This window comes from Tursiops truncatus, chromosome 1 (genome assembly GCF_011762595.2).
Source record: "Tursiops truncatus isolate mTurTru1 chromosome 1, mTurTru1.mat.Y, whole genome shotgun sequence".
In the NCBI taxonomy this organism is placed as follows: domain Eukaryota; kingdom Metazoa; phylum Chordata; class Mammalia; order Artiodactyla; family Delphinidae; genus Tursiops; species Tursiops truncatus.
Window position 1 is genome coordinate 53,013,716 of NC_047034.1, and position 25,103 is coordinate 53,038,818.

Below are 25,103 nucleotides of genomic sequence, written 5' to 3' on the forward strand. Positions count from 1 at the left end.
TCTCAAAGTGCAGTTGAGGACCACCTACATTAGAAGGACCTGGGGTATTTCTGAAAAAAACAAATTCTTGGACTCCACACAAGACTTGATATGTAAAAATTGGGAGGGAGGGGCAGAACCTAAGAATCTACATTCAAAAAATAAGCACTCCAAGTAATTCTTAAGCACACTTTAAAAACAAAAACAAAAAGAAAAAACTATCAGCAGAGTCCACTGCCCATGTGAAATGAGTAAAGACAGGGTGTGGCCAGAATAAGTCTTGAGTTTTCCACTGGATGGACCATCCCAGTTCAGCACAATCTACAGTAGTGATCCAACATGTGGTCAACTCCTTAGGTGTCTTCTTAAATTAGGGGTATATCGTTTGGACTAGAATGACACACCTGCTAAATTTAAAAAGTGATTTCTCCTTTATCTCTTTGACCAATCATTCTGTCACAAAACATCACACTGAAAAGGAGAGTATATCCCTTATAAATACAGGACTTAGAGAAGTTTGTCCCAGAAGTCTTCCTAGTAGAAAAACCAAGCTTGCAGGCCCACAGGCTTTATTGTTCAACCCCCTTTTCTTTTAAAATGGTACATGCTACATAGCTTTACTTTCAGTCTTCTGTAAGCTCCTTATTCCTTTGAGAACATCAAAATGATTGGACAGGGACTCCAAAGAGTCTTACTAAGCAATTCTTTACCTAATCTTCTTCCAGATCAGCTTGGCCTCTCACTCTCTTAATGTATATGCACCTGCATATGTATTTCCTGCCACTGTCTTAGAATAATAGATAGTGGGAAGAAGCATTAATTTTTCGGTGAGTAACAGAAGTCACTCAGTATGACTGATAAATGAGATTCAATTAATGTTTACTGAACATTCATACAATAGGCGCTTGCTCGTCCTTTATCATGTTCTGACTCTCATATCCACCCTTTCTTAGTCTGAGTTCTCTCTTGCCAGCTAGAACCAGGAAGATGGAAGAAAAACCAAAAGCAGAACTGACCTTGGACTGAAGCCAAGGAAGGACGGTGCCAACAGATTTCCAAAATGCAACCCATCCAGTGAGTAAGAAATCAAAGCTAACCAGTAAAGCCACAAATCTTAACAGAAAGATCAAAATCTATGCAGAAGGCAAAAATCCCCAGAAACAAGGGATATTTCCAGTTATTCCTGAAAAATCAGCATGACTCACATTCTCCCGAGGTATGACCTCTTCAAAGGCTCCCAAACGACACACCCCTGGGTGCATCTCCACAGTTTTCTGAATCAGGTGTCTGACGAACAAGTTTAAAGGATAAATTGTATCCACCTGATTTTAAAGCTGAGGAGCTTAAATTCAGAGATGTTAACAGACTTGCCCAAGGAAACATGTACTAAGGGATGGAACTGAGGTTCAAGCCTGCCTCAGGACCCCTGACAGCCTTCCTCTGGCTCCTCTGGGTTGCCGCTGTTGCAAAGCTTTCTGATTCTATGCATGGCAGGGTTGTAATTCTCTCCTTCACCTTCTACTCCTTCCCTACCTTTCCTTCCACTGTGCTGCTCCTCAGAAATCCAATATAATCGTTCTCAATTCGAGACTTTCAAAGTCAAAGGTCTACCTTCAACTCTCTCTCCCTGCCTTTAGAGGGGTAGAAGCAGGTATCATTGAAGAATTAGGTCTGTGTTTTTCAAAGGAATAAAACACATCCTACAACTCAGAAGCTCACAGACTGTAGGAAGGACAGACCTGTCATATAATCTTGAAATAATGTGATAAGTGAGAAGACAGGCATTTACAAGGGTATGTATAAGAATTTATAGGAGAAATAGTAGCATGTTCAGAGAGACTTACTTGAAATACCCAAAAAAATCTTTAAAAGTTTTCTAAATTTTATTGGAAGCCTCAATAACATCAATTAACCATGGCCACCTGCAGTATATAATACTCATAAAGATATAAATTGGGTGTGAGTGGACTCTTTCTTGATTCTTAATATGTACATATTGTTTCAATAAGAGCCCATCCTTACATAGTGATGTATATCGTTCCTTAGGCAATACCACTACGAATATGTTATATTATTTGGCAATTTACATAGCACCTTAATATCAGTTATTTCACTTGACTCTCACAGGAGTTTTGAGAGAAAGCCAGACAGATACAACACATAGCTAAAAGGGTAGACTCAGAATTTGAACCTAATTCTTCTGACATCATTCCACCTCCGTCCTCCTCCACAGCTGCCCCCACGTTTTTTTTTTTTTTTGAAAAAGCACAACTCTACAAGAACCTTCAAAATGTTAAAGAGAGAATTATCAGAAACTGTAATCCAAAATGGGGGGCTGCTGACAAGCACAACAAACTTGTAAGAAATACGTGCTCACAGAAAAAGCAGAACCAAAATGTAGGTTGATGGGCACTCAATTTTAATCATCCTACAGGAAGGAAATTAGTCATTTCTATGCAAAAGGAGGCTGGAAGTGTGGTCTTTATTTCCAGCTGCATTCCCTAGAGAACAAGATGTTCTTAGTTTAATGGAACCTAGGACTGTAGACTTTGTTAGAATTAATAAATATGACTTTTTGGAAGGAAGGAAGGAAGGAAGGAAGGAAGGAAGGGAGGGAGGGAGGGAGGGAGGGAGGGAGGAGGGAGGGAAGAAGGAAGGAAAAAGAAGATAACACATATGATCTGATGGTATAATGTGTTCATTGACGGAGTGAACGCTCACTTCAATTATCACCCCACAAAATGAGGACAACCCTCCCTGCTACCCGCCCCCCCACATACTGGGAAAAGAGTGCACTCAATTGGCCAAGCATTGGCAGAATAAGTCTTTGTTTTCTACACAGTTATCATTGACTATTTGTGTGCTTGTCTATAATTTTAATGGGCACAGGTCTGGGATAAGGTTAACAATTAGGAAACTAATGCAATAGCCCAGGTGAGAGCTGTTGAGGCCCCAGTGAGGGCAACAGGAGGAATGAGTAGAGCTCCTCATGACCGATTAGATTCAGCAGCTGTCTCCAAGTGATTTGCAAATTGTGGCGCTCAGAGGGTCTCCAGGGAATGGTCTGTTCCCCTTTCTTCCTTTGTTCTTTCCCTTTTCCCATCTTCAGAGTTTGCATCTAACCACGTTGAGGCCACCCAGCAACTCTGCCCTGCCTTCTGCTGCACTCATTCAGTAAGCATTCATAGAGTGGTTAATAGTGCATAACTACCCTATAAGCATCTACTATGGACCCGGAATGGCATGATGCTTAAACATTTATGTCCATTATCACATTAATCCCTCATCACAACTCCTTAAAATGGCTGTGTTGCCCCCACTTCCCAATACAGATTAAGACACAAAGGCTTACACCACTCAGCTGACCCAGGATTTGAACCTGTATTTGTTTAACTTCAGAACTTCTCCACCAACCAAATTACCACTCCCTGCCTGTTTGCAAATTACAAAAGAAATAGAAAATACAAGGAGTGTCTGGGTCGAGAAGGTGAAACACAAGAATCAACTAGAAATATAGAATTTAAGGCATGAACAGGTTTGGACTCCAGATACGTGGTACATGCGTGCTCCTGAGAAAATGGGAGCGTAAGTGACCACGAGAAGATGGCATTATTTACATAAGATGTTTCAGAGGGAACCTTCAGTGCTGTCTCTTAAAGAAAAGTGAGAGGCATAGCTAGTGGAGAATTGAAGGCTAAAACTCTGTGGCCAAGGGGATAGGACACAAACAGAGGTGCAGAAGTGACACAACACAGGCGTGAAGTGGGACAGTGAGGGGATTGGTTCAATGCCTCGGCGTACTGAGACCAATAAAGAATGATGTACTTCACTCTTATGAGGTTGAATGTCTTAAGGGGACATCTTAGAATTCAATTCGCTATTGGAAAGCCAAAAAAGAAAACCCTTTTTAGACACTGGGGTACAAAGTATCAGATTTCTGTGCCACACGTTTTAAAACTTGCTCTCACCCACCTAACCCTCTTCGGTTCATCTTGCATCCAGGTCTGTTTTCTCTCCGTCTGTCTCTGACACTCTTTGGTTCTCCCTAATATATTTAGCTGACTTTTTTCCAGTAAAGAACTAAGTGTCTGCCAAGTTGCCCCTAGAACAGGCCAGTTTCAGCCGCTCTTGTCCTTTCTTTTCCATCCTCGCCCTCCCTCTCTGCATTTCTTACTACTTATTCCTTCAGAATTGTTTCTACTTCTCCCCATGCGCCCCACTCTGCACAATTCCTTTTCCCTTTCTACGGGTATTGATTCTTCTTCTTTGTTCCTCCCGTCCACCCCTCTAAGGTTTTTTTTTCTCTTCCTAGCCTTTGCTGGGAAACAGGAAGCAAAATCATGTCCTGTCAGATCTTGTCCTACCCAGAGAGTCTCGGGAAATACTGTAGAATAATCAGAATGTGAATGAATAATGTAGGCTAAAATGATTCCTAGACAAAGAAGCTTCAAATTAGAGATGCATAGTCTAGGAACCTTCTTGTCTGCTCCCATAGTGACCAGAACGGTGGTTTGCAAACTTAAGCCGTCTTCAGAATCTCCTGGAGCCCTTGTTAAAACACAGATGGCTGATCCCCACCCCCAGAGTCTCTGATTCAGTAAGTCTGGGATGGGGCCTGAGAATGTGCATTTTTAACAGGTTCCCAGGTGATGCCACTTGTTCTGGTCCAGGGGCCATGCTTTGAGAAGCCCTGGAGTGTGGGTACCAACAGGTGTGTGGCAGTCAAGCCTCAGCTGTGTGTGATAGCAGCTGGGCAGAGGGGTCATAAGAGGGAATGAAGGTTTGTTCCTTGTCACGCCAACAAAGGGGCTGAAAGAAGCCTGGGAAGCTCTGGATAAGGGATCCAGAGCATGTGCTGGGGTGTAGCACAGAGGGAGGACAAATGGGGAAAGCTCTGTGTTGTAACCTCCTGGGAAACACCGAAGCCAGCTCCAAGCCCTGCCATCCACCCTCCCTCTTGCGATCATGCCTGGAAGCCACAGAAGGGAATTCTCAGGATCCCTTTGATCTCGCCAAAGTTCTCGAATCCTCTGTCTGTTTATCTCCTTCCTTCCCTGGCCTCCTCGTCCCCCTTGCTACCCCCTGCCCAGTGGATGAGTCACTCACTCCCCTCCCCACCCCACTGCCATCTGTTTTTCTAATGATGGCAGAAGATGAGCTGTTTTGTTGGCCCACACCATAACAAAGCACACTCCATGCTAGCATTTTTCCTGATGCACTCTCAGGATGCTATTTTATTGGTATCATTTCCCCACCCAGTTTTCCCTTTGTCTGAAACCCCACAATTTTCCCCTCTTTGGCCTCATGTAGATCCCAGTTTCCCAGAATTAGATACAAGAAACAGGGATACAGGAGAATCCAGGGACTAACAGGCATGTGGGTTGGGTGTGTATGTGGGGGGAGGGTGCTGGAAGTCAAGGGCAAGTTAAACAGCTCTCTCTAGCGCACTAGGCACAGCCAGAATTATTGAGCATTGCTGCTAAGTGGCTTAATTACTTCCAGTGAAAGACTTTGATGACAAAGCCTAACTCTAGCCTGAGACTACAGTATTTGTATCTGCTACTGGCTATTCCCAGGGTGAGAGGGCTTAAATGGTGTGTGTGTGTGTGTGTGTGTGTGTGTAATATCTCCCATGTCAGGATTCCTGGGTCAATCTCCCTCAGCAAGGCTCTGCCTCATTCTTGACTCTTTCTTGCAAAAACTCCTCTTAATCTAGTGAAGGAATTCACATCCCCCTGAGTCCCCCACTGCTAGGGGAATGCCTTGTGTGAGAAGTAAACAGGATTCCTTGAGGCAGTAAAGGTCTAGTTTGGGTTAATCAACAGTGGACTACAGGACCTCCTCAGAGGTAGGAAACAGAGATGCCTGCATGACCCAGGCAGTTGATGTCAATGAGAGAAGCCCAGTAGGTGAGCAGCTAATTGTGCCCACGGTTGTCAGATATTCTTGTTTTTTTTTTGCACAAAGAGTTTTATATTTATTTTTACTTGGGGGGTGTGTGTGTGTGTGTGTGTGTGTGTGTGTGTGTGTGTGTGTGTGTGTGTGTGTGTGTGTGTGTGTGTGTGTGTGTGTGTAAAGTTACATACACACATATGAATTTTACGTGAAAATCCCAATTTTCAAGCATTAGCAACCAAAACAAAATTGTTTTTAGACACTGAGCTGGCCAAACCCCTGTCTGTGGGCCACTGATCTGCAAAACTCTGATCTAACTAAACGCCAGTGAGGCCCGGTTAGAGAATCCCCAAACCATAAATAATTCTGACTTGCTTTTAACTTTTATTAAGTCATTTAAAATGGAACCCTGGAGATTTTGTTAAAATTAAAAAAAAAAAAAGGCACTGCCGGGTTCCCGGGATCCGGAGACGACTTCCCCGGGAGAGCGCACGGCGGGCCTCGGACTGGTGCAGAGTCACGCCGGACTTTGCCGCCGCAGGCCCGCCCCGCATTCCGTGCCCCTCCCTCCCCGCCGCCGGCCTCCGTACGCCAGAACCTCCGAATCAGCGGCTCCTTTAACCCCGTCCTGTCTGAGCAAAAAACAGACGCCCTCCAGCGACCTACACGCAGAGGCGGGGCCAAATCCAAAGCTGAGCCCCTGGGAGCTGTGAGAACAAAGAAGAGAAAGGGAAATCTCTCCCAGCAGCCTCAGAAGCAGCGGATTAAAGCTCCACAATTAACTTGATGTACCCTGCATCTGTGGAATACATGAACAGACAGCCAATCATCCCAAATTAAGGAGGTGGACTTTGGGAGCAAGATCTATGATTTTTCTCCCTATTCCTCTTTTTGTGAATGTGTATGTGTATGCTTCTGTGTGAGATCTTGTCTGTATAGTCTCGCTTCCACCATTTGTCCTAGGTTCTATCCGTCCATGGTTTTTTCTTAAAATTTTTTTTCTTAATAATCAATTTTAATTTTAAGAACGTTATTATACTTTACCTTCGTCCTTTCTTTCTTTCTTTCTTTCCTTCCTTCCTTCCCTCCTTTAGACAACGAATCATCCCAAATTGAGGAGGTGGTCTCTGACAGCAAGATTTATGATTTTTCCCCCTTTACCTCTTTTTGTGAGGGTGTATGTGTACGCTTCTGTGTAAGACTTTGTCTGTATAGCTTTGCTTCCAACATTTGTCCTAAGGTTCTATCCGTCCCTTTTTTTTTTTTTTTCTAATTAAGAATTTTTATAATTCAATAACTTTATTATACTCTATTTTATTTTTACTGTATCTTCTTTCTGTTTTCCCTTCTTTCCCTCCTTCCTTCCTTCCTCCCTCCCTCCTTTCGTTCCTTCTTGCCTTCTTTCCTTCCTTGCTTCTTTCTTTCTTCCTTCCTTCCTTCCTTCCTTCCCTCCTTCCTTCCCTCCTTTAGACAACGAATCATCCCAAATTGAGGAGGTGGTCTCTGACAGCAAGATTTATGATTTTTCCCCCTTTACCTCTTTTTGTGAGGGTGTATGTGTACGCTTCTGTGTAAGACTTTGTCTGTACAGCTTTGCTTCCAACATTTGTCCTAAGGTTCTACCCGTCCTTTTTTTTTTCTAATTAAGAATTTTTTAATTCAATAACTTTATTATACTTTATTTTATTTTTACTGTATCTTCTTTCTTTTTGTTTTTCCTTCTTTCCCTCCTTCCTTCCTCCCTCCCTCCCTCCCTCCTTTCGTTCCTTCTTGCCTTCTTTCCTTCTTTGCTTCTTTCTTTCTTTCTTCCTTCCTTCCTTCCTTCCTTCCTTCCTTCCTTCCCTCCTTCCTTCCCTCCTTTCCTTCTTTCTTTCCTCATACGTCTACTAATTCCCTCTACTTTTTCTCCCTTTTATTCTGAGCCGTGTGGATGAAAGGCTCTTGGTGCTCCAGCCAGGAGGCAGGGCTCTGCCTCTGAGGTAGGAGAGCCAACTTCAAGACACTGGTTCACAAGAGACCTCCCAGCTCCAGATAATATCAAACGGCGAAAATCTCCCAGAGATTTCCATCTTAACACCAGCACCCAGCTTCACTCAACGACCAGCAAGCCACAGTGCTGGACAACCTGTGCCAAACAACTAGCAAAACAGGAACACAACCCCACCCATTAGCAGAGAGGCTGCCTAAAATCATAATAAGGCCACAGACACCCCAAAACACACCACCAGACGTGAACCTGCCCACTAGAGAGACAAGATCCAGCCTCTTCCACCACAACACAGGCACTAGTCCCCTCCACCAGGAAGCCTACACAACCCACTGAACCAACCTTAGCCATTGGAGACAGACATCAAAAACAGGAGGAACTACGAACCTGCAGCCTGCAAAAAGGAGACCCCAAACACAGTAAGATAAGCAAAATGAGAAAACAGAAAAACACACAGCAGATAAAGGAGCAAAATAAAAATGCTCCAGACCTAACAAATGAAGAGGAAATAGGCAGTCTACCTGAAAAAGAATTCAGAATAATGATAGTAAGGTTGATCCGAAATCTTGGAGATAGAATGGACAATAGAATGGACAAAATGCAAGAATCAGTTAACAAGGACCTAGAAGAACTAAAGATGAAACAAGCAACGATGAACAACACAATAAATGAAATTAAAAGTACTCTAGATGGGATCAATAGCAGAATAACTGAGGCAGAAGAACGGATAAGTGACCTGGAAGATAAAATAGTGGAAATAACTACTGCAGAGCAGAATAAAGAAAAAAGAATGAAAAGAACTGAGGACAGTCTCAGAGACCTCTGGGACAACATTAAACGCACCAACATTCGAATTATAGGGGTTCCAGAAGAAGAAGAGAAAAAGAAAGGGACTGAGAAAATATTTGAAGAGATTATAGTTGAAAACTTCCCTAATATGGGAAAGGAAATAGTTAATCAAGTCCAGGAAGCACAGAGAGTCCCATACAGGATAAATACAAGGAGAAATACGCCAAGACACATATTAATCAAACTGTCAAAAATTAAATACAAAGAAAGCATATTAAAAGCAGCAAGGGAAAAACAACAAATAACACATAAGGGAATCCCCATAAGGTTAACAGCTGATCTTTCAGCAGAAACCCTACAAGCCAGAAGGGAGTGGCAGGACATACTGAAAGTGATGAAGGAGAAAAACCTGCAACCAAGACTACTCTACCCAGCAAGGATCTCATTCAGATTTGATGGAGAAATAAAAACCTTTACAGACAAGCAAAAGCTGAGAGAGTTCAGCACCACCAAACCAGCTTTACAACAAATGCTAAAGGATCTTCTCTAGGCAAGAAACACAAGAGAAGGAAAAGACCTATAATAACGAACCCAAAACAATATAGAAAATGGGAATAGGAACATACATATCGATAATTACCTTAAATGTAAATGGACTAAATGCTCCCACCAAAAGACACAGATTAGCTGAATGGATACAAAAACAAGACCCTTACATATGCTGTCTACAAGAGACCCACTTCAGACCTAGAGACACATACAGACTAAAAGTAAGGGGATGGAAAAAGATATTCCATGCAAATGGAAACCAAAAGAAAGCTGGAGTAGCAATTCTCATATCAGACAAAATAGACTTTAAAATAAGGACTATTAAAAGAGACAAAGAAGGACACTACATAATGATCAAGGGATCGATCCAAGAAGAAGATATAACAATTGTAAATATTTATGCACCCAACATAGGAGCACCTCAATACATAAGGCAAATACTAACAGCCATAAAAGGGGAAATTGACAGTAACACATTCATAGTAGGGGACTTAAACACCCCACTTTCACCCATGGACAGATCATCCAAAATGAAAATAAATAAGGAAACACAAGCTTTAAATGATACATTAAACAAGATGGACTTAATTGATATTTATAGGACACTCCATCCAAAAACAACAGAATACACATTTTTCTCAAGTGCTCACAGAACATTCTCCAGGATAGATCATATCTTGGGTCACAAATCAAGCCTTGGCAAATTTAAGAAAATTGAAATTGTATCAAGTATCTTTTCTGACCACAACGCCATGAGACTAGATATCAATTACAGGAAAAGATCTGTAAAAAATACAAACACATGGAGGCTAAACAATACACTACTTAATAATGAAGTGATCACTGAAGAAATCAAAGAGGAAATCAAAAAATACCTAGAAACAAATGACAATGGAGACACAACGACCCAAAACCTGTGGGATGCAGCAAAAGCAGTTCTAAGGGGGAAGTTTATAGCAATACAAGCCCACCTTAAGAAGCAGGAAACATCTAGAATAAACAACCTAACCTTGCACCTCAAGCAATTAGAGAAAGAAGAACAAAAAAACCCCAAAGCTAGCAGAAGGAAAGAAATCATAAAAATCAGATCAGAAATAAATGAAAAAGAAATGAAGGAAACAATAGCAAAGATCAATGAAACTAAAAGCTGGTTCTTTGAGAAGATAAACAAAATAGATAAACCACTAGCCAGACTTATCAAGAAAAAAAGGGAGAAGACTCAAATCAATAGAATTAGAAATGAAAAAGGAGAGGTAACAACTGACACTGCAGAAATAAAAGAGATCATGAGAGATTACTACAAGCAACTCTATGCCAATAAAATGGACAATCTGGAAGAAATGGACAAATTCTTAGAAATGCACAACCTGCCAAGACTGAATCAGGAAGAAATAGAAAATATGAACAGACCAATCACAAGCACTGAAATTGAAACTGTGATTAAAAATCTTCCAACAAAGAAAAGCCCAGGACCAGATGGCTTCACAGGCGAATTCTATCAAACATTTAGAGAAGAGCTAACACCTATCCTTCTCAAACTCTTCCAAAATATAGCAGAGGGAGGAACACTCCCAAACTCATTCTACGAGGCCACCATCACCTTGATACCAAAACCAGGCAAGGATGTCACAAAGAAAGAAAACTACAGACCAATATCACTGATGAACATAGATGCAAAAATCCTCAACAAAATACTAGCAAACAGAATCCAACAGCACATTAAAAGGATCATACACCATGATCAGGTGGGGTTTGTTCCAGGAATGCAAGGATTCTTCAATATACGCAAATCTATCAATGTGATAAACCATATTAACAAACTGAAGGAGAAAAACCATATGATCATCTCAATAGATGCAGAGAAAGCTTTTGACAAAATTCAACACCCATTTATGATAAAAACCCTGCAGAAAGTAGGCATAGAGGGAACTTTCCTCAACATAATAAAGGCCATATACGACAAGCCCACAGCAAACATCATCCTCAATGGTGAAAAACTGAAAGCATTTCCACTAAGATCAGGAACAAGACAAGGGTGCCCACTCTCACCACTCTTATTCAACATAGTTTTGGAAGTTTTAGCCACAGCAATCAGAGAAGAGAAGGAAATAAAAGGAATACAAATCGGAAAAGAAGAAGTAAAGCTGTCACTGTTTGCAGATGACATGATCCTATACATAGAGAATCCTAAAGATGCTACCAGAAAACTACTAGAGCTAATCAATGAATTTGGTAAAGTAGCAGGGTACAAAATTAATGCACAGAAATCTCTGGCATTCCTATATACTAATGATGAAAAATCTGAAAGTGAAATCAAGAAAACACTCCCATTTACCATTGCAACAAAAAGAATAAAATATCTAGGAATAAACCTACCTAAGGAGACAAAAGACCTGTATGCAGAAAACTATAAGACACTGATGAAAGAAATTAAAGATGATACAAATAGATGGAGACATATACCATGTTCTTGGATTGGAAGAATCAACATTGTGAAAATGACTCTACTACCCAAAGCAATCTATAGATTCAATGCAATCCCTATCAAACTACCACTGGCATTTTTCACAGAACTAGAACAAAAAATTTCGCAATTTGTATGGAAACACAAAAGACCCCGAATAGCCAAAGCAATCTTGAGAACAAAAAAAGGAACTGGAGGAATCAGGCTCCCTGACTTCAGACTATACTACAAAGCTACAGTTATCAAGACAGTATGGTACTGGCACAAAAACAGAAAGATAGATCAATGGAACAGGATAGAAAGCCCAGAGATAAACCCATGCACATATGGACACCTTATCTTTGATAAAGGTGGCAGGAATGTACAGTGGAAAAAGGACAGCCTCTTCAATAAATGGTGCTGGGAAAACTGGACAGGTACATGTAAAAGAATGAAATTAGAACACTCCCTAACACCATACACAAAAATAAGCTCAAAATGGATTAAAGACCTAAATATAAGGCCAGAAACTATCAAACTATTAGAGGAAAACATAGGCAGAACACTCTATGACATAAATCACAGCAAGATTCTTTCTGACCCACCCCCTAGAGTAATGGAAATAAAAACAAAAATAAACAAATGGGACCTAATGAAACTTCAAAGCTTTTGCACAGCAAAGGAAACCATAAACAAGACCAAAAGACAACCCTCAGAATGGGAGAAAATATTTGCAAATGAAGCAACTGACAAAGGATTAATCTCCAAAATTTACAAGCAGCTCATGCAGCTCAACAACAAAAAAACAAACAACCCAATCCAAAAATGGGCAGAAGACCTAAATAGACATTTCTCCAAAGAAGATATACAGACTGCCAACAAACACATGAAAGAATGCTCAACATCATTAATCATTAGAGAAATGCAAATCAAAACTACAATGAGATATCATCTCACACCAGTCAGAATGGCCATCATCAATAAATCTAGAAACAATAAATGCTGGAGAGGGTGTGGAGAAAAGGGAACCCTCTTGCACTGCTGGTGGGAATGTGAATTGGTTCAGCCACTATGGAGAACAGTATGGAGGTTCCTTAAAAAACTACAAATAGAACTACCATATGACCCAGCAATCCCACTACTGGGCATATACCCTGAGAAAACCGAAATTCAAAAAGAGTCATGTACCAAAATGTTCATCGCAGCTCTATTTACAATAGCCCGGAGATGGAAACAACCTAAGTGCCCATCATCGGATGAATGGATAAAGAAGATGTGGCACATATATACAATGGAATATTACTCAGCCATAAAAAGAAACGAAATTGAGCTATTTGTAATGAGGTGGATAGACCTAGAGTCTGTCATACACAGTGAAGTAAGTCAGAAAGAAAAAGACAAATACAGTATGCTAACACATATATATGGAATTTAAGAAAAAAAAAATGTCATGAAGAACCTAGGGGTAAGGCAGGAATAAAGACGCAGACCTCCTAGAGAACGGACTTGAGGTTATGGGGAGGGGGAAGGGTGAGCTGTGACGGGGCGAGAGAGAGTCATGGACATATACACACTAACAAACGTAGTAAGGTAGATAGCTAGTGGGAAGCAGCCGCATGGCACGGGGATATTGGCTCGGTGCTCTGTGACAGCCTGGAGGGGTGGGATAGGGAGGGTGGGAGGGAGGGAGACGCAAGAGGGAAGAGATATGGGAACATATGTATATGTATAACTGATTCACTTTGTTATATAGCAGAAACTAACACACCATTGTAAAGTAATTATACCCCAATAAAGATGTTAAAAAAAAAAAAAAAAAAAAAAAAGGCAACATCAGAAATCCTAGTATCTGTAATTTGGGGATTGTGGAGCTAAATTTAAGAGATTACACGAAGGACATAGGATCTGGGAAAGGGCAAATACTGAAGCAGAAGGACGCAAGTCTCCGTAAGGTGAGCAGAACAGAGAGCTCTGGTCTGCGTCTGGGGGAGGGGAGGTGGCTTACCTCACACGACTGGATGCAGTGGATCAGGAGGGGGTCTGGGTGCCACTGACGCCGCCCGGTGCACACGATGCTCTGAAGGGGAAGACGGAAAGAACAGAAAACAAAAGCAAAGACACCTCGTCAGTGAGAGAAGGGGCAAATCCTGAGCTTACCCCACTAGCCCAACCCCTTCCCTGAGGAGCAAGCCCCAGCTGTGCTGCATGAAGAGGTCCTAGGCCATAGTCTGGTCTTTCCCGTGGAACTGCTAATTCTGCCAGGTGAAGCCAAGGGGGAATCTCTTAATGGAGGGAATCTTTCATTCTCTTCATCATCTTCACCCCCCATGAGCTATCAAATCCAGAATGGTGTAGGTGTGGTTAAAAACAGCATCCTCAATACTAAAATGACTTTAATTTGGCTCTAGGCATAATATTGGTTCCATTTGTTTTGAAATTTTAAATAAAGTTACAAGAAATTGTGAGATGGCTTGTGTTCATCAGGGAAGACCACGGAGTTTTAAAGGCTGAGAAATAGAGCTTCATAAGAAGAGTCTTGAACTAAAAATGGATCTCAGGAATCCTAGATCACAAGATGTGAGTGCCCAAGCAAGGAGTGGGGGCCAAACTGCACTCTCTGCAACTCCTGTTAGCACCATTTATGCCCTCCTTGTGGGAAATAAAAGAGGGTCTACGCACTGGACAAATAGGCTTAATGTGAAACCACCAGGACTCAAAATGGCACCAACATTAAGATGGTGAGAGTGTGAAAATGTGTCTGTGTTAAAACACTGGTGACCTTCTCTGACCATTGACCAGGGCCCAATGACCATTTCCTGATGTGCCTTTAAACAAGTAGTCATCTACTCTTTATGAATAATAATAACTCATTTTCATGGAGTTTTTTTTCTTTTAATTTTTGTATTTAAAGATTTCAAAAGATACACTTCAGGAAAAGAGAAAGTCCCAAAAGATGTTTCAAAGAGAAAAAGAAGTTCTCTTTATAACCTGCTACCAATCCACCCATTTGTGGACTTTCATACTCACATTTTAAATTCAGTACAATAGAAATTCAGGGAAACCAGAAGAAAAATGATGCATTGTGAGATATGAGTTTTACATAAAACAGCACTCCAGTAATTGAAAATTATACATTCTAGAATGCTAAGACTGTACAATGATCAGATTGGAGACATTTGCATATATTAAGCTGTAGGTATATGAGTATATACCTCAGAGTCAGTTATGCAAATGCGCATCTGCAGTATTTTTCTGGAGTTATATTACTATAAACTAAAAGTCTTCCTTCACAGTTTCCCTAAAGAGGCAATAAATACTGTAAACCCTAAAAAATTTTTTTGATATTCAAAACTCTATACTGTAATAATGTAGAAGGCGACTTTGCTTAAATTATCATTGCAAAGACACAGACCTACTAGAGAATGGACTTGAGGATATGGGGAGGGGGAAGGGTAAGCTGTGACAAAGTGAGAGAGTGGCATGGACACATATACACTACCAAACGTAAAATAGATAGCTAGTGGGAAGCAGCCGCATAGCACAAGCAGATCAGCTCCATGCTTTGTGACCACCTAGAGGGATAGGATAGGGAGGGTGGGAGGGAGGGAGGGAGACGCAAGAGGGAAGAGATATGGGAACATATGTATATGTATAACTGATTCACTTTGTTATAAAGCAGAAACTAGCACACTATTGTAAAGCAATTATACTCCAATAAAGGTGTAAAAAATAAATAAATAAAAATATCATTGCGCTAAAAAAGAAAAAAAGAATTATCAAATATATACAGTCATTCCTTGATACCCACAGGGGGTTGGTTCCAGGACCCCCGCGGATGCCAAAATCCAAGGCTCCTCAATCCCTTATATAAAATGACATACTATTTGCATATAACATCCTATTTATACTTTAAATCATCTCTAGATTACTTATAATACCTAATACAATGTAAAAGCTATGGAGATGGCTGTAAATACAATGTAAATGCTATGGAAATAGTTGCCTGAAAGCAGCAAATTCAGCTTTTTGGAACTTTCTGGATTTTTCTTTTTTTTCTGAATGTTTTGTTACCAGATAATGGTAATGGCAAAATGCAGTAATTTGAACGCTTGAAATGCAAATACATGGCAACTTTATTCCTTCTCATGCACTGAATCCACTAAGGGCCCCCAGTCCCCACCCTAGTCAGTCAGTCATTCAATTCAGACTAAATGTAGCACTCATTACGACCCAGTTTCCTCAGGGAGCAAGAGGGATCTGAAGATCCACCAGTCCTGTCACTGCCCTCAAAGAACTCAAAGTCTATGGGGGGAGGTAGCTGGAAGTACATCAATTCCTCCACATGAAGGGGAACTTAGCCTCAGCACCCTCACATGACGACCACAGCCAGAACTTGCCAGAACACTCTGAACTGACTGGATCAGTTTCCCTTATGCCCTTCATACCTTCTACTCCATCCACCACCTTTCTACATGCAGGAGTGTTGATCTTCTAATACTTGAGAAATTCTAAAAATACATTGCAAAGGAAAAAAGCAAACAAAAGAAAAAAAACCTAAAAGAAAGAAAGAAAGAAAAAGAGTCTGTCTGTATTTACTTTTAATTCTTTTTCTCCAGTGCTCTTTTTTTTAACCACAGACGCTTTTGGTTTTCTTTTGTGACCATCTCTCCAGATTAATGTTCTGTGGAACTCACTTTAGGAAATGCTACTCAATAGTTATCTGATGGAAACAATACATGTGCATTTTTTTTCACATAACAGCTTCTTCATTTTGCTCTGCTGAAGCAAATTGCAATTACCATTTATTGTGAAATTTGTGATAGCTCTCTTTCCAGTCTTTTTTTCATCACTGTTCCATTTGTAGTACCAGCCTCTACATCTCTACTCTGCATCAGTAGTGGGCCTCCATTTTATTTTATATATATATATATTTTTAACATCTTTATTGGAGTATAATTGCTTTACAATGGTGTGTTAGTTTCTGCTTTATAACAAAGTGAATCCGCTATACATATACATCCTCCAGTGCTCTTTTCTCTTATTATTTCCAATTTATTTTTTACACCTTTGTTGTTTTTTTTGCGGATGCACCATGTAGCTTGTGGGATCTCAGTTCCCCAACCAGGGATTGAATCTGGGCCACAAGCCCAGAATCCTAACCACTAGGCCACCAGGGAACTCCCCTACATCTTTGTATTTTTATGTAATTTAATTTTATTATTATGTGATACATGTTCACAGTATAAAATCTAAAAAGCATAAAAGGATACACAACTACTCAATTAAAAGGATACACAACTACTCCCCAACTACTCAATTTCCTGCATACTATTTTTAGTTCTTTTTTATGTCATTACAGATAGCCTATGAACATACATACATATATAAAATTATTTATTTCCTCACACAAAGTATGAAATACTATAATTTTATTTAGTGCTTTAGTTTATTGTTGTGTGACTGTCTAACTTTATTTTACTTCATAGTATTTCTTGGTGTTCTGTTCATTTGATGGTATACGGATTGCTGCATTCTATTGACTGCATATTATTCCACTTCATGGATGTACCTTAATTTACTTAATCAGACCCATATTAATGGATATTCAAGTCATTTTCAGTCTTTTGCTCTAACAAACAAAGCTTATGTATAAATCATTTCATACATGTGCAACTACATCTGTTCAATAAGCTCATGATAGTGGGATTGGCAATACCCATCTCAATGAATTTTTTAATATTCTATAATTCAGTCTTAAGACTAATTCAGACTGGCAACCTCCTTGATCTCTGTACAGATTACAAAAGTTTCTGGTAACTGTGTCATATACCTTCCTAGACTGCAAAATCCTTGGGAATAGGGACTGTCTCCGACTCACACATCTTATTTCAGTGACTTAGAGAGAGACAACGTTCAACAAGTACTTGTCAACCGTTAAATAGGTTGTTGTACCTTTAGGTTTCTTCTTTATCTTCTGGCCTATGAAAGTCACTCATCTCATATGAAAAGATCTGCATATAGAATTAATTGAATAACTACTTACTGATCAAAATTGGAGGAAAATTTTAAATGTTTTTCAGATCCTACATTTTATGGGCACATTTGTGGTAGTGAGGTGAAAGAGGAAAGTGAAATGGGAGGAAAACTAGTGAGAAGTTGGCATAGAAGGGCTAGCTCCTGGTGAGGTGTGTTAAATTAATTAAACAAGGAGGCCATTACACTGAGGTGGCTCTAATGCCACGGTGGCCGGTGGAAGCAAAGCAGAATCTAAGCCTGTCAATGTCTCAAGGTTATGAAATTGAAACCAAAGGGCAATCAATCATGAACAACCAACTTGGCTTTAAGCTATAACCAATCAATAATGTCCTTACTTTGCTTCTGCCTTTTCTCTATAATCAAGTCTCTCCCCAGCTGCTGTTGGTGGAGTACTCCTAAACCCAGTATGGCACTACCCGATTTGAATTGTTTTTTGCTCAGATAAACTCTTAAAATATTTAATATGCCTCAGTTTATCGTTTAACAGTTCAATATGATTTTTTTATTTTCTGGAATGTTTTTGACAAATTATAATCCTATATATTACATTTGAAAAGCTATAGAGAATAATTGAAAAAACAACCTTATATCCTCTGCCCAGCTTTATCAAATCATAACACTTTGTTTTATCTGCTTCCAGAGTCTGTCACTAGAGATTCAATTAATGTCCCTTGTATATGTCCCTCCAACATCATTCTCCTTCCATCCTCCCTATTAATAACAACTATTCTGAATTTTAAAATTATTATTTCTATACATTTGTATATAATTGTAACTATAGTTGTTATACTATTAGCAAGCCACTTCTCAGATGAATCAATTGTGAAAACTAAGGGCCAAAGATTTGTTTTAAACTTTTCAAGAAGAAAAAGTTCATGAGAAAACCAGTTTAAAGATTTCCTCTTGGTTGGACTGTTTTAAAATTTTTTAAAAAACAAGGGAAAAAAGAGAAGAAAGGAAGAACAAAGGGAGAGCAGAGGTGGGAAAGGAGAAGATGGGGTGGGGGAGAAAGGAGTGGGGAGAAGGAGAGGGGGAGAGAGAGAGAGAGAGAAGGGAGGGAGGAAAGAGGGAAAGAAAACCAGTTAAGGGTTATTAGGATGGTCATAGGGCTGTATGAAGGCTGTTGCCTGGTTAAATGTGTTGTTAAAGGTCACAAGACTGATGGTTAGCCAACATTAAGGTCTAATACAAAATTGCTCAATTGTTTTTTATCAGGAATAGTTACTTGACAGAATGGGCTACTAATCACATCAGATCACAAAGTTCTGCTCCTTGCCCAGGTTTGTGGTGATCTCCTTATTACCATATATGTATGCAGCCCTAAATAAGATACAGCACTATTTTGCATATTTATTTGGACCATAGTACATTACCCTGCAATATACTTTGTGGTTATTCTTCCCCCATCCTCCAAGACACTCTTGTCTACTCTTCTCTAGAGAAGAGGGAATTGATGCCTGAGACTTACTCAAGCAGAGAGGGAACAATGCCACGTTTTAAACAGATGAAAAAGAAGATTTTTTCATGACTCATGTCTGAGAGATTTGTTCTCCCGTGATGTGTGGCAAGCGTCATTGGAGCTGTTACACACAATTGCACCCATCAAGAGGACACTCGGGGTGGGGGGAGGGGGAGGATTAGGAGATGAGGGGACAGACTGGAGGGTGAGACCAGAAAGTGGGAAACTGTGGCTATTATCTTCTTTTTTTCCTCCTGCTTTTCTCTTCCTCTTAAAACATTTTGGTTATATTTAAGGAATTATTAATCCTTTGGGGACCAACTTGGGAAAACAAAGTCAGAAATTATAAGGTTTGTTTTGACTGAGCCATTCTGTTGAAGAGCTGGGGAGTTGAGAGAGGGATTCCATGCAGTGTTGAGAACTTTGCAAACCTAACGTGTGTAGCCACAGGAAAATCTCATTAATTTGGACCTCACTAATTCCTAATTAGGATATACTAAAAAAAAAAAAGGATAAAAGGATTATGCAATCTGGGAAAACTGAATTTATGAAGCAGACTAATAGGGAAATGAGATGTTATGATGGATACTTTTGTATTTCAGAAAGAAACATTTTCAAATACAGTTTAGAAAAACTCGTTTACATGCAAACAACTGCCTTATTATGTGCAAAAAAAAAAAATCTCTCCATGAAATCTGGTTCTCAAAAGACCACTTCTTTATAAGGTAAGTCAAAATGTCAATTTTCCTATTTTAAACAGGAAAGTCGCAAGATATAATAAAACATTCTCTAGACACAGTGGTTAAGGACAATAATAAAAAATCAACCTTACATAGGCTTTCTGGAAAAATCCAAAGGTTTGCCATGAGAAATGGCTCTGTGGAGGTGGGAGGCACTGTCTTCTTCGAGCTCTTTGGTTTCACACAGCAACCTCGCTCTGAGCAATGGGTGAAATGAATCATGCATTGAGGAAGACATAATTCCTACCCCCAAGACTCTTACAGTTTGGTGTTAGAATGACAGAAAAAAGGAAGAAAAGTGGAAAATGAAGAAGAGGAAAAGCAGGGATAAGAAAAACACTAAATGCTCTCAGCGGAAGTCCATGGGGAGCTCTTCCTACACCCTCAGCTCAGACCCTCTAGATATGAGCAATGGTACTGATTGGGCAGTTGGCTGTCTCCTGTCTGTCCCAGCTGCCAGTTTCCACTGCTCAGTCACCCTGACTAGCAGGGATTTATTTGACAGCCAAGAAGCCCTTTTGTTTGGCATCCTCTCTTTTGCAGGGGTATGTCTCTACTGATGCCATCACCATAGAAAGGTCTAAATCCCTGGGTGCAGTAGGTGAAGGAGGAAAACGCCATTACAACAACAAAGGCCCAGAAAGTCCATTTGGGAATTTCAAATCCTTACTTCATGTTTCCTACAGCCAGCATGCTCTTGAAACATTTAGAAATAATAGTATACATTCATCCTTACTCTCTTCTCAGTCTCATAACCAGAGCCGTTAGAAATTGCTTCTTCAGTCAGAGGTGTCCAATAGGAAGCACTGAATGGCCATTAATTGTCTTCCCAGCCCCATGTGCAAAAGGCACAGAAAAAACAAATGACCTACACACCTCTATCTACACACACTAACAAGCAAAGCGAAAAACTTATAGAACAATATTTTTCTTTCTTATAGATAGCAGGTGATATCTTTTCAGAGAGGCTGGAAATTTCCAAAGGTAAGATTTGTACTAAGTGAACTTAAATTCCATTTTTACATAATTCAGAACTCTGTGCTAGAAACTGTGCAAGACATTGCAAAAGTGTTATTTTGAATTTTTATAGCAACACTTCAAGACAGATAATACCATCCTCATTCTTGCTGATGAGCAGACAGAGGCTCCAACGGGTAAGTCATATAGTATTTGAACCCAGGAGGACCTCACTCTTCTTTTGACAATTGCCACTTTGAGTTGTTTTTCATCAAAACCCCAGACTACCTAAATCCTCAGAAATTCTTCCTTTAATGGAAAGTGTATTCTTCTAGGAGTCACGTATCATGTTCAGGAATAAAAACCAGTAGAACCCCCAGAGACAGGCACATAAATGTTATAGGAACCTAAAACGTATACTTGATCGTTCTTTAAAAACAAACTCTTTCACAACAAGGAAAAGCAGTATTATAGGGAAATATCGCTCTCAATTATTTTTGTTAGACTTCACGGGGAGGGAAGGGACATGTGGGAATGAGGAGGTTCTCATAGTTAGGGCAAGTGACTTGTTTTCTATTTGATAGGCAAACTAACCTAAACATACACCAGGGGGAAAAAAGACTACAGCCAACAGGGTGATTCAGGGGAAATGACTGAACTTGGAGTCAGAAAAGTTGGCTGCACTGCTCTCTCCATTTCTTGAAAGCTGTGCAACCTTGAACAGATAACCCGACAACATCTAATTTGTCAGTAAAATAAGGATAATAAAATCTTCCTTTCTTAGTTTATTGGTTTGTGAGAAGATTCAAATGAAATTTTAAATTTCCAAAATATATATATTATGTATATATACACAACTTTGAAAGCAATAAAGCGTTATCCAAATGTAAGATATCATTTTTATTACAAAGAATGAAGTCATTGGAAGCAGACTAGAGAAAATGATGCAATTTAATCCATTGCTCTGTAGTCTTGCCAGATACCAGGTATTTGAAGTATGGGAGATAGCAAGGGTTTACATGAAATAGGAGATCATCATTTACTAAACAAATGAGCCAGGCTCCAAATAGGTGTACTTGTACTTAAAATATTTATGTTGCCAGTATTTTAATAGCAGTGTTTCGCAAAGCATTACAGTGGAATTACCTGGGGTGCTTGTTAAAAAATGCACACCCCAAGGCATTGGCAGTCTCTCTAAAGGGGGGAACCCAAGTCTGCTCCCTTTACAAACTGCCCAAGTGATTCTGAAGAACACCAAAACTTAAGATTGAGTACAATATGGAACATCCTTCAAGATAAATCAATGTAAGTTACAAGGTTTTTACTCGAAGAAGACTTTCATTTAATACAACTGTTTTGGTGTATAAGGCATTTCTCCTTTTTTGTGAGGACAAGCTTAGATTTCCCGCCCCTCAAGAGCCACTGAGTGCCACAAAATGGGACCATCTATGGTTGGGGCATAATCTCATCTCTGAGGACCTGGGTACATAAGGGCAATAACCTCATCATTATTTCCTTTGCTTCCACTGACTTCTTTTTCTTGACTAGACCATAGTCATGATAAATGCAGTGATACAAATGATAACATTTGGTGTTTAGTTTAAGAAGAAAATAAATTCTGCGTTTTCTTTCTGGGGTGGGCAACTTGAAATTGACAAGGACATAATTATACATAGCAGTATGAAGTTGCAGCAAGTGCTCCCAGTTTGAGGAGAAAATATATATTTACTTTCAAAGTAGAAAATGATGCTATAAAAATTTCTTTGCTTACTCAACCAACATTCATAAGACACCTACAATTTGCCCAGCATGGAAAAGGAACTAGGAATGTAAACATGAACAAAATGCTATGGAATAGAGGTAAATAAATAATAATGACTCCCCCGAAGGATGGTTGAGAAAGGGGAGGTAGTCAAAGGAGGCCTTCCTGACATTTGAGTAAAATTCTGAAGGAAGCAAAGGAGCAAGACATGAAGACACCCAGGAGAAGAGCATTCTAGGCAGAGGGAGCCACGGGGCAAAAGTCCTGAGGTGGGAGTGTGCCTGTTCAAGAATTAGCCAGGAGCCACTGTGGCAAGATTAGAGTAAGCCAAGGAAAGCATATGGGAGAGAAAGTCAGGAAGGTAAAGGTGGTCAAAGGAGGCCATGGAACTGAGAACCCAGGATCCAGTGTGTGCGTGTTGAAATCAGTAAGAGTTATGCCAGGAATATCAGGTAAAGTGACTGTGAGCCAGGAGCTAAAGTGGTTAAAAAATCAGGGAAGGGAGTGAACTGAGGGTCAGAAGATGACAGCTGCACCGAGGGTGGTGAGTGCTTTATTCTGTTGGCATTAGATTCAAATGTGGGTGATTTCAGGGAGGAGGCAGGGAGAAGAGTTTGGAAGTGGCATTGAGGAGACAGGAGGACATCTGCTCCTCTCCCAGGCCTGGAGACAGGAGGGGTGTGAGAGAGAAAGTAGGAACCAGTGGACCCTGCAGGGAGGCAGAATCCTCAGGGTTTCAAATGAGGATGAAAACGAATGGAAAGCTCAGAGATGTGATGGATCTCGTTCATGACTGACTTTGAGTATCAGAGGGTCCAGAGAGGATCTGGGGGTTTAGAGAGAGTGGGAAATGGAGGCAGGAAAGGTAACTTTCCTTAGTTCCTCTAGTCATTCTCTCCCTGTTTTCAGTTTTATTTTCATCTTTTCTAATTTAGCTTCCTATTTTTTTTATTAGTGGTAATTTTCTCTTTCAATTTCCTTCCTGTATTATCATTCTTTATGTCTCTGAGTCTTCCTTCTATATTATCTTTTAAACTTTCCTTTGGATATTGGTCATCTTTTTTCTCAAGCGTTTCTCTTTTTTCTTCTTGATTTTCAATCCTTCTCTCTAGGAATGATCCATGCGGTTGTTTGCTCTAAGGATGCTTTGAAAGCCTCTGAAATTACTCCAGGGAATGTGCTGCCGGTTGAGAACTGTTCAGCAGTCTTACATCCTCGGCACATAAAAATGATCCTTTCCTCACCTGGACTTTGACAGGTTCCATCCAGTGCTCCAGAGTGTCAGCAGTGACGTTCTCAGGAAGGATTACAGGATCGCTAGGGGGGATTATACACGACGGGGAACACACTGCACCTGAAGGAACAGAAATTTACAAAAGAGACTTGAACTTCCCACATCTCAGTCTTTTACATCTTGGAATCATTAGCTTTGATTTTTCTTTTTTATTTATTTATTTTTTTCTTTTCTGCTCACTTCTTTTCTAAATAAATAAATAAATAAATAAATAAATTTGTTTATATATTTGGCTGTGCTGGGTCTTCGTTGCTGCACACGGGCTTTCTCTAGTTGCGGCGAGCGGGGGCTACTCTTCATTGTGGTGCTCAGGCTTCTCATTGCGGTGGTTTCTCTTGCTGTGGAGCACGGGCTCTAGGCGCGTGGGCTTCAGCAGTTGTGGCTCGTGGGCTCTAGAGCGCAGGCTCAGTAGTTGTGGCGCACGGGCTTTGTTGCTCCGCGGCATGTGGGATCTCCCAGACCAGGGCTCGAACCCATGTCCCCTGCATTGGCAGGCGGATTCTTAACCACTGTGCCACCAGGGAAGTACAAAAACAATTGCTTTCTACGTTGTAGGTCACCTCATTAACATGGTCATAGGCAGGGTCGATACTCATCTACTGTGTACCTGTAGGGATATTCCTACACTAACTACTAAAAAGAGCCACTTCCGCAAGTTAACTCCCTTGGCCCAAGTGCCCTTTCTCCTTCTAGTCCAATATACCCCCTCCTCTGGAATCCCTGAATCTCTGTATGACTTAGCAATAAAAGCTTTAATTCCTGGTCTCATAGACCTCCAGTACCCCACTCCAGGACTCTGGCCAGCCAAAGTCTACCCGGATTTGTTGATGCCTTTTAAGTACTTTTAATACCATTTCTGCTCATATAATTTCCTGGAAGCTTATGATTGCAACATCTACTACCTAAGAACTTTACTAGCTGGGGAAGAAATGGCCCAGAAATCATGAAGGTGGATTTATAATGCCCACTAGACTGAAGGTCATTACACAGGCAGCCAAGAAACCTATGTGATTAAAAGAGGAAACAAGGGGAAATCAGAAGCAGAGATTTTGGTCATGTGTTGGCCTTTTAAAGAAAAATCTTGCTTCATTTCTTTGTATGTGGCGTCTTAAGTATCTTCTAAAATTCTATTCAAGGAAGGCAGACTCTCAGGGTTCTCTATTTCCTCATCTAAAGATTTTGATGATCTCCAAGTTTCTTTTCAGCTCACACT

At 40.3% G+C, this 25,103-nt stretch overlaps 1 protein-coding gene and 1 long non-coding RNA gene across 2 annotated transcripts in view; one reads left to right on the forward strand and one right to left on the reverse strand.

The window, feature by feature from the left end:
• Positions 1–25,103, reverse strand: part of PAPPA2 (pappalysin 2) — a 288,944-nt gene that overhangs the window by 32,942 nt on the left and 230,899 nt on the right. The window contains exons 19-20 of the mRNA XM_019918648.3: positions 23,841–23,950; positions 13,648–13,719 (exon numbers count right to left, since the gene is read on the reverse strand). Of these exons, the coding sequence (XP_019774207.1) occupies positions 13,648–13,719; positions 23,841–23,950 (182 nt within the window). The remainder of the gene's footprint in view (positions 1–13,647; positions 13,720–23,840; positions 23,951–25,103) is intronic.
• LOC141278573 (uncharacterized) lies at positions 953–24,151 on the forward strand. Its single transcript, XR_012331472.1, has 5 exons — positions 953–1,053; positions 19,740–19,862; positions 20,819–20,861; positions 20,968–21,031; positions 23,709–24,151. It is a non-coding gene; the product is annotated as an uncharacterized lncRNA (long non-coding RNA).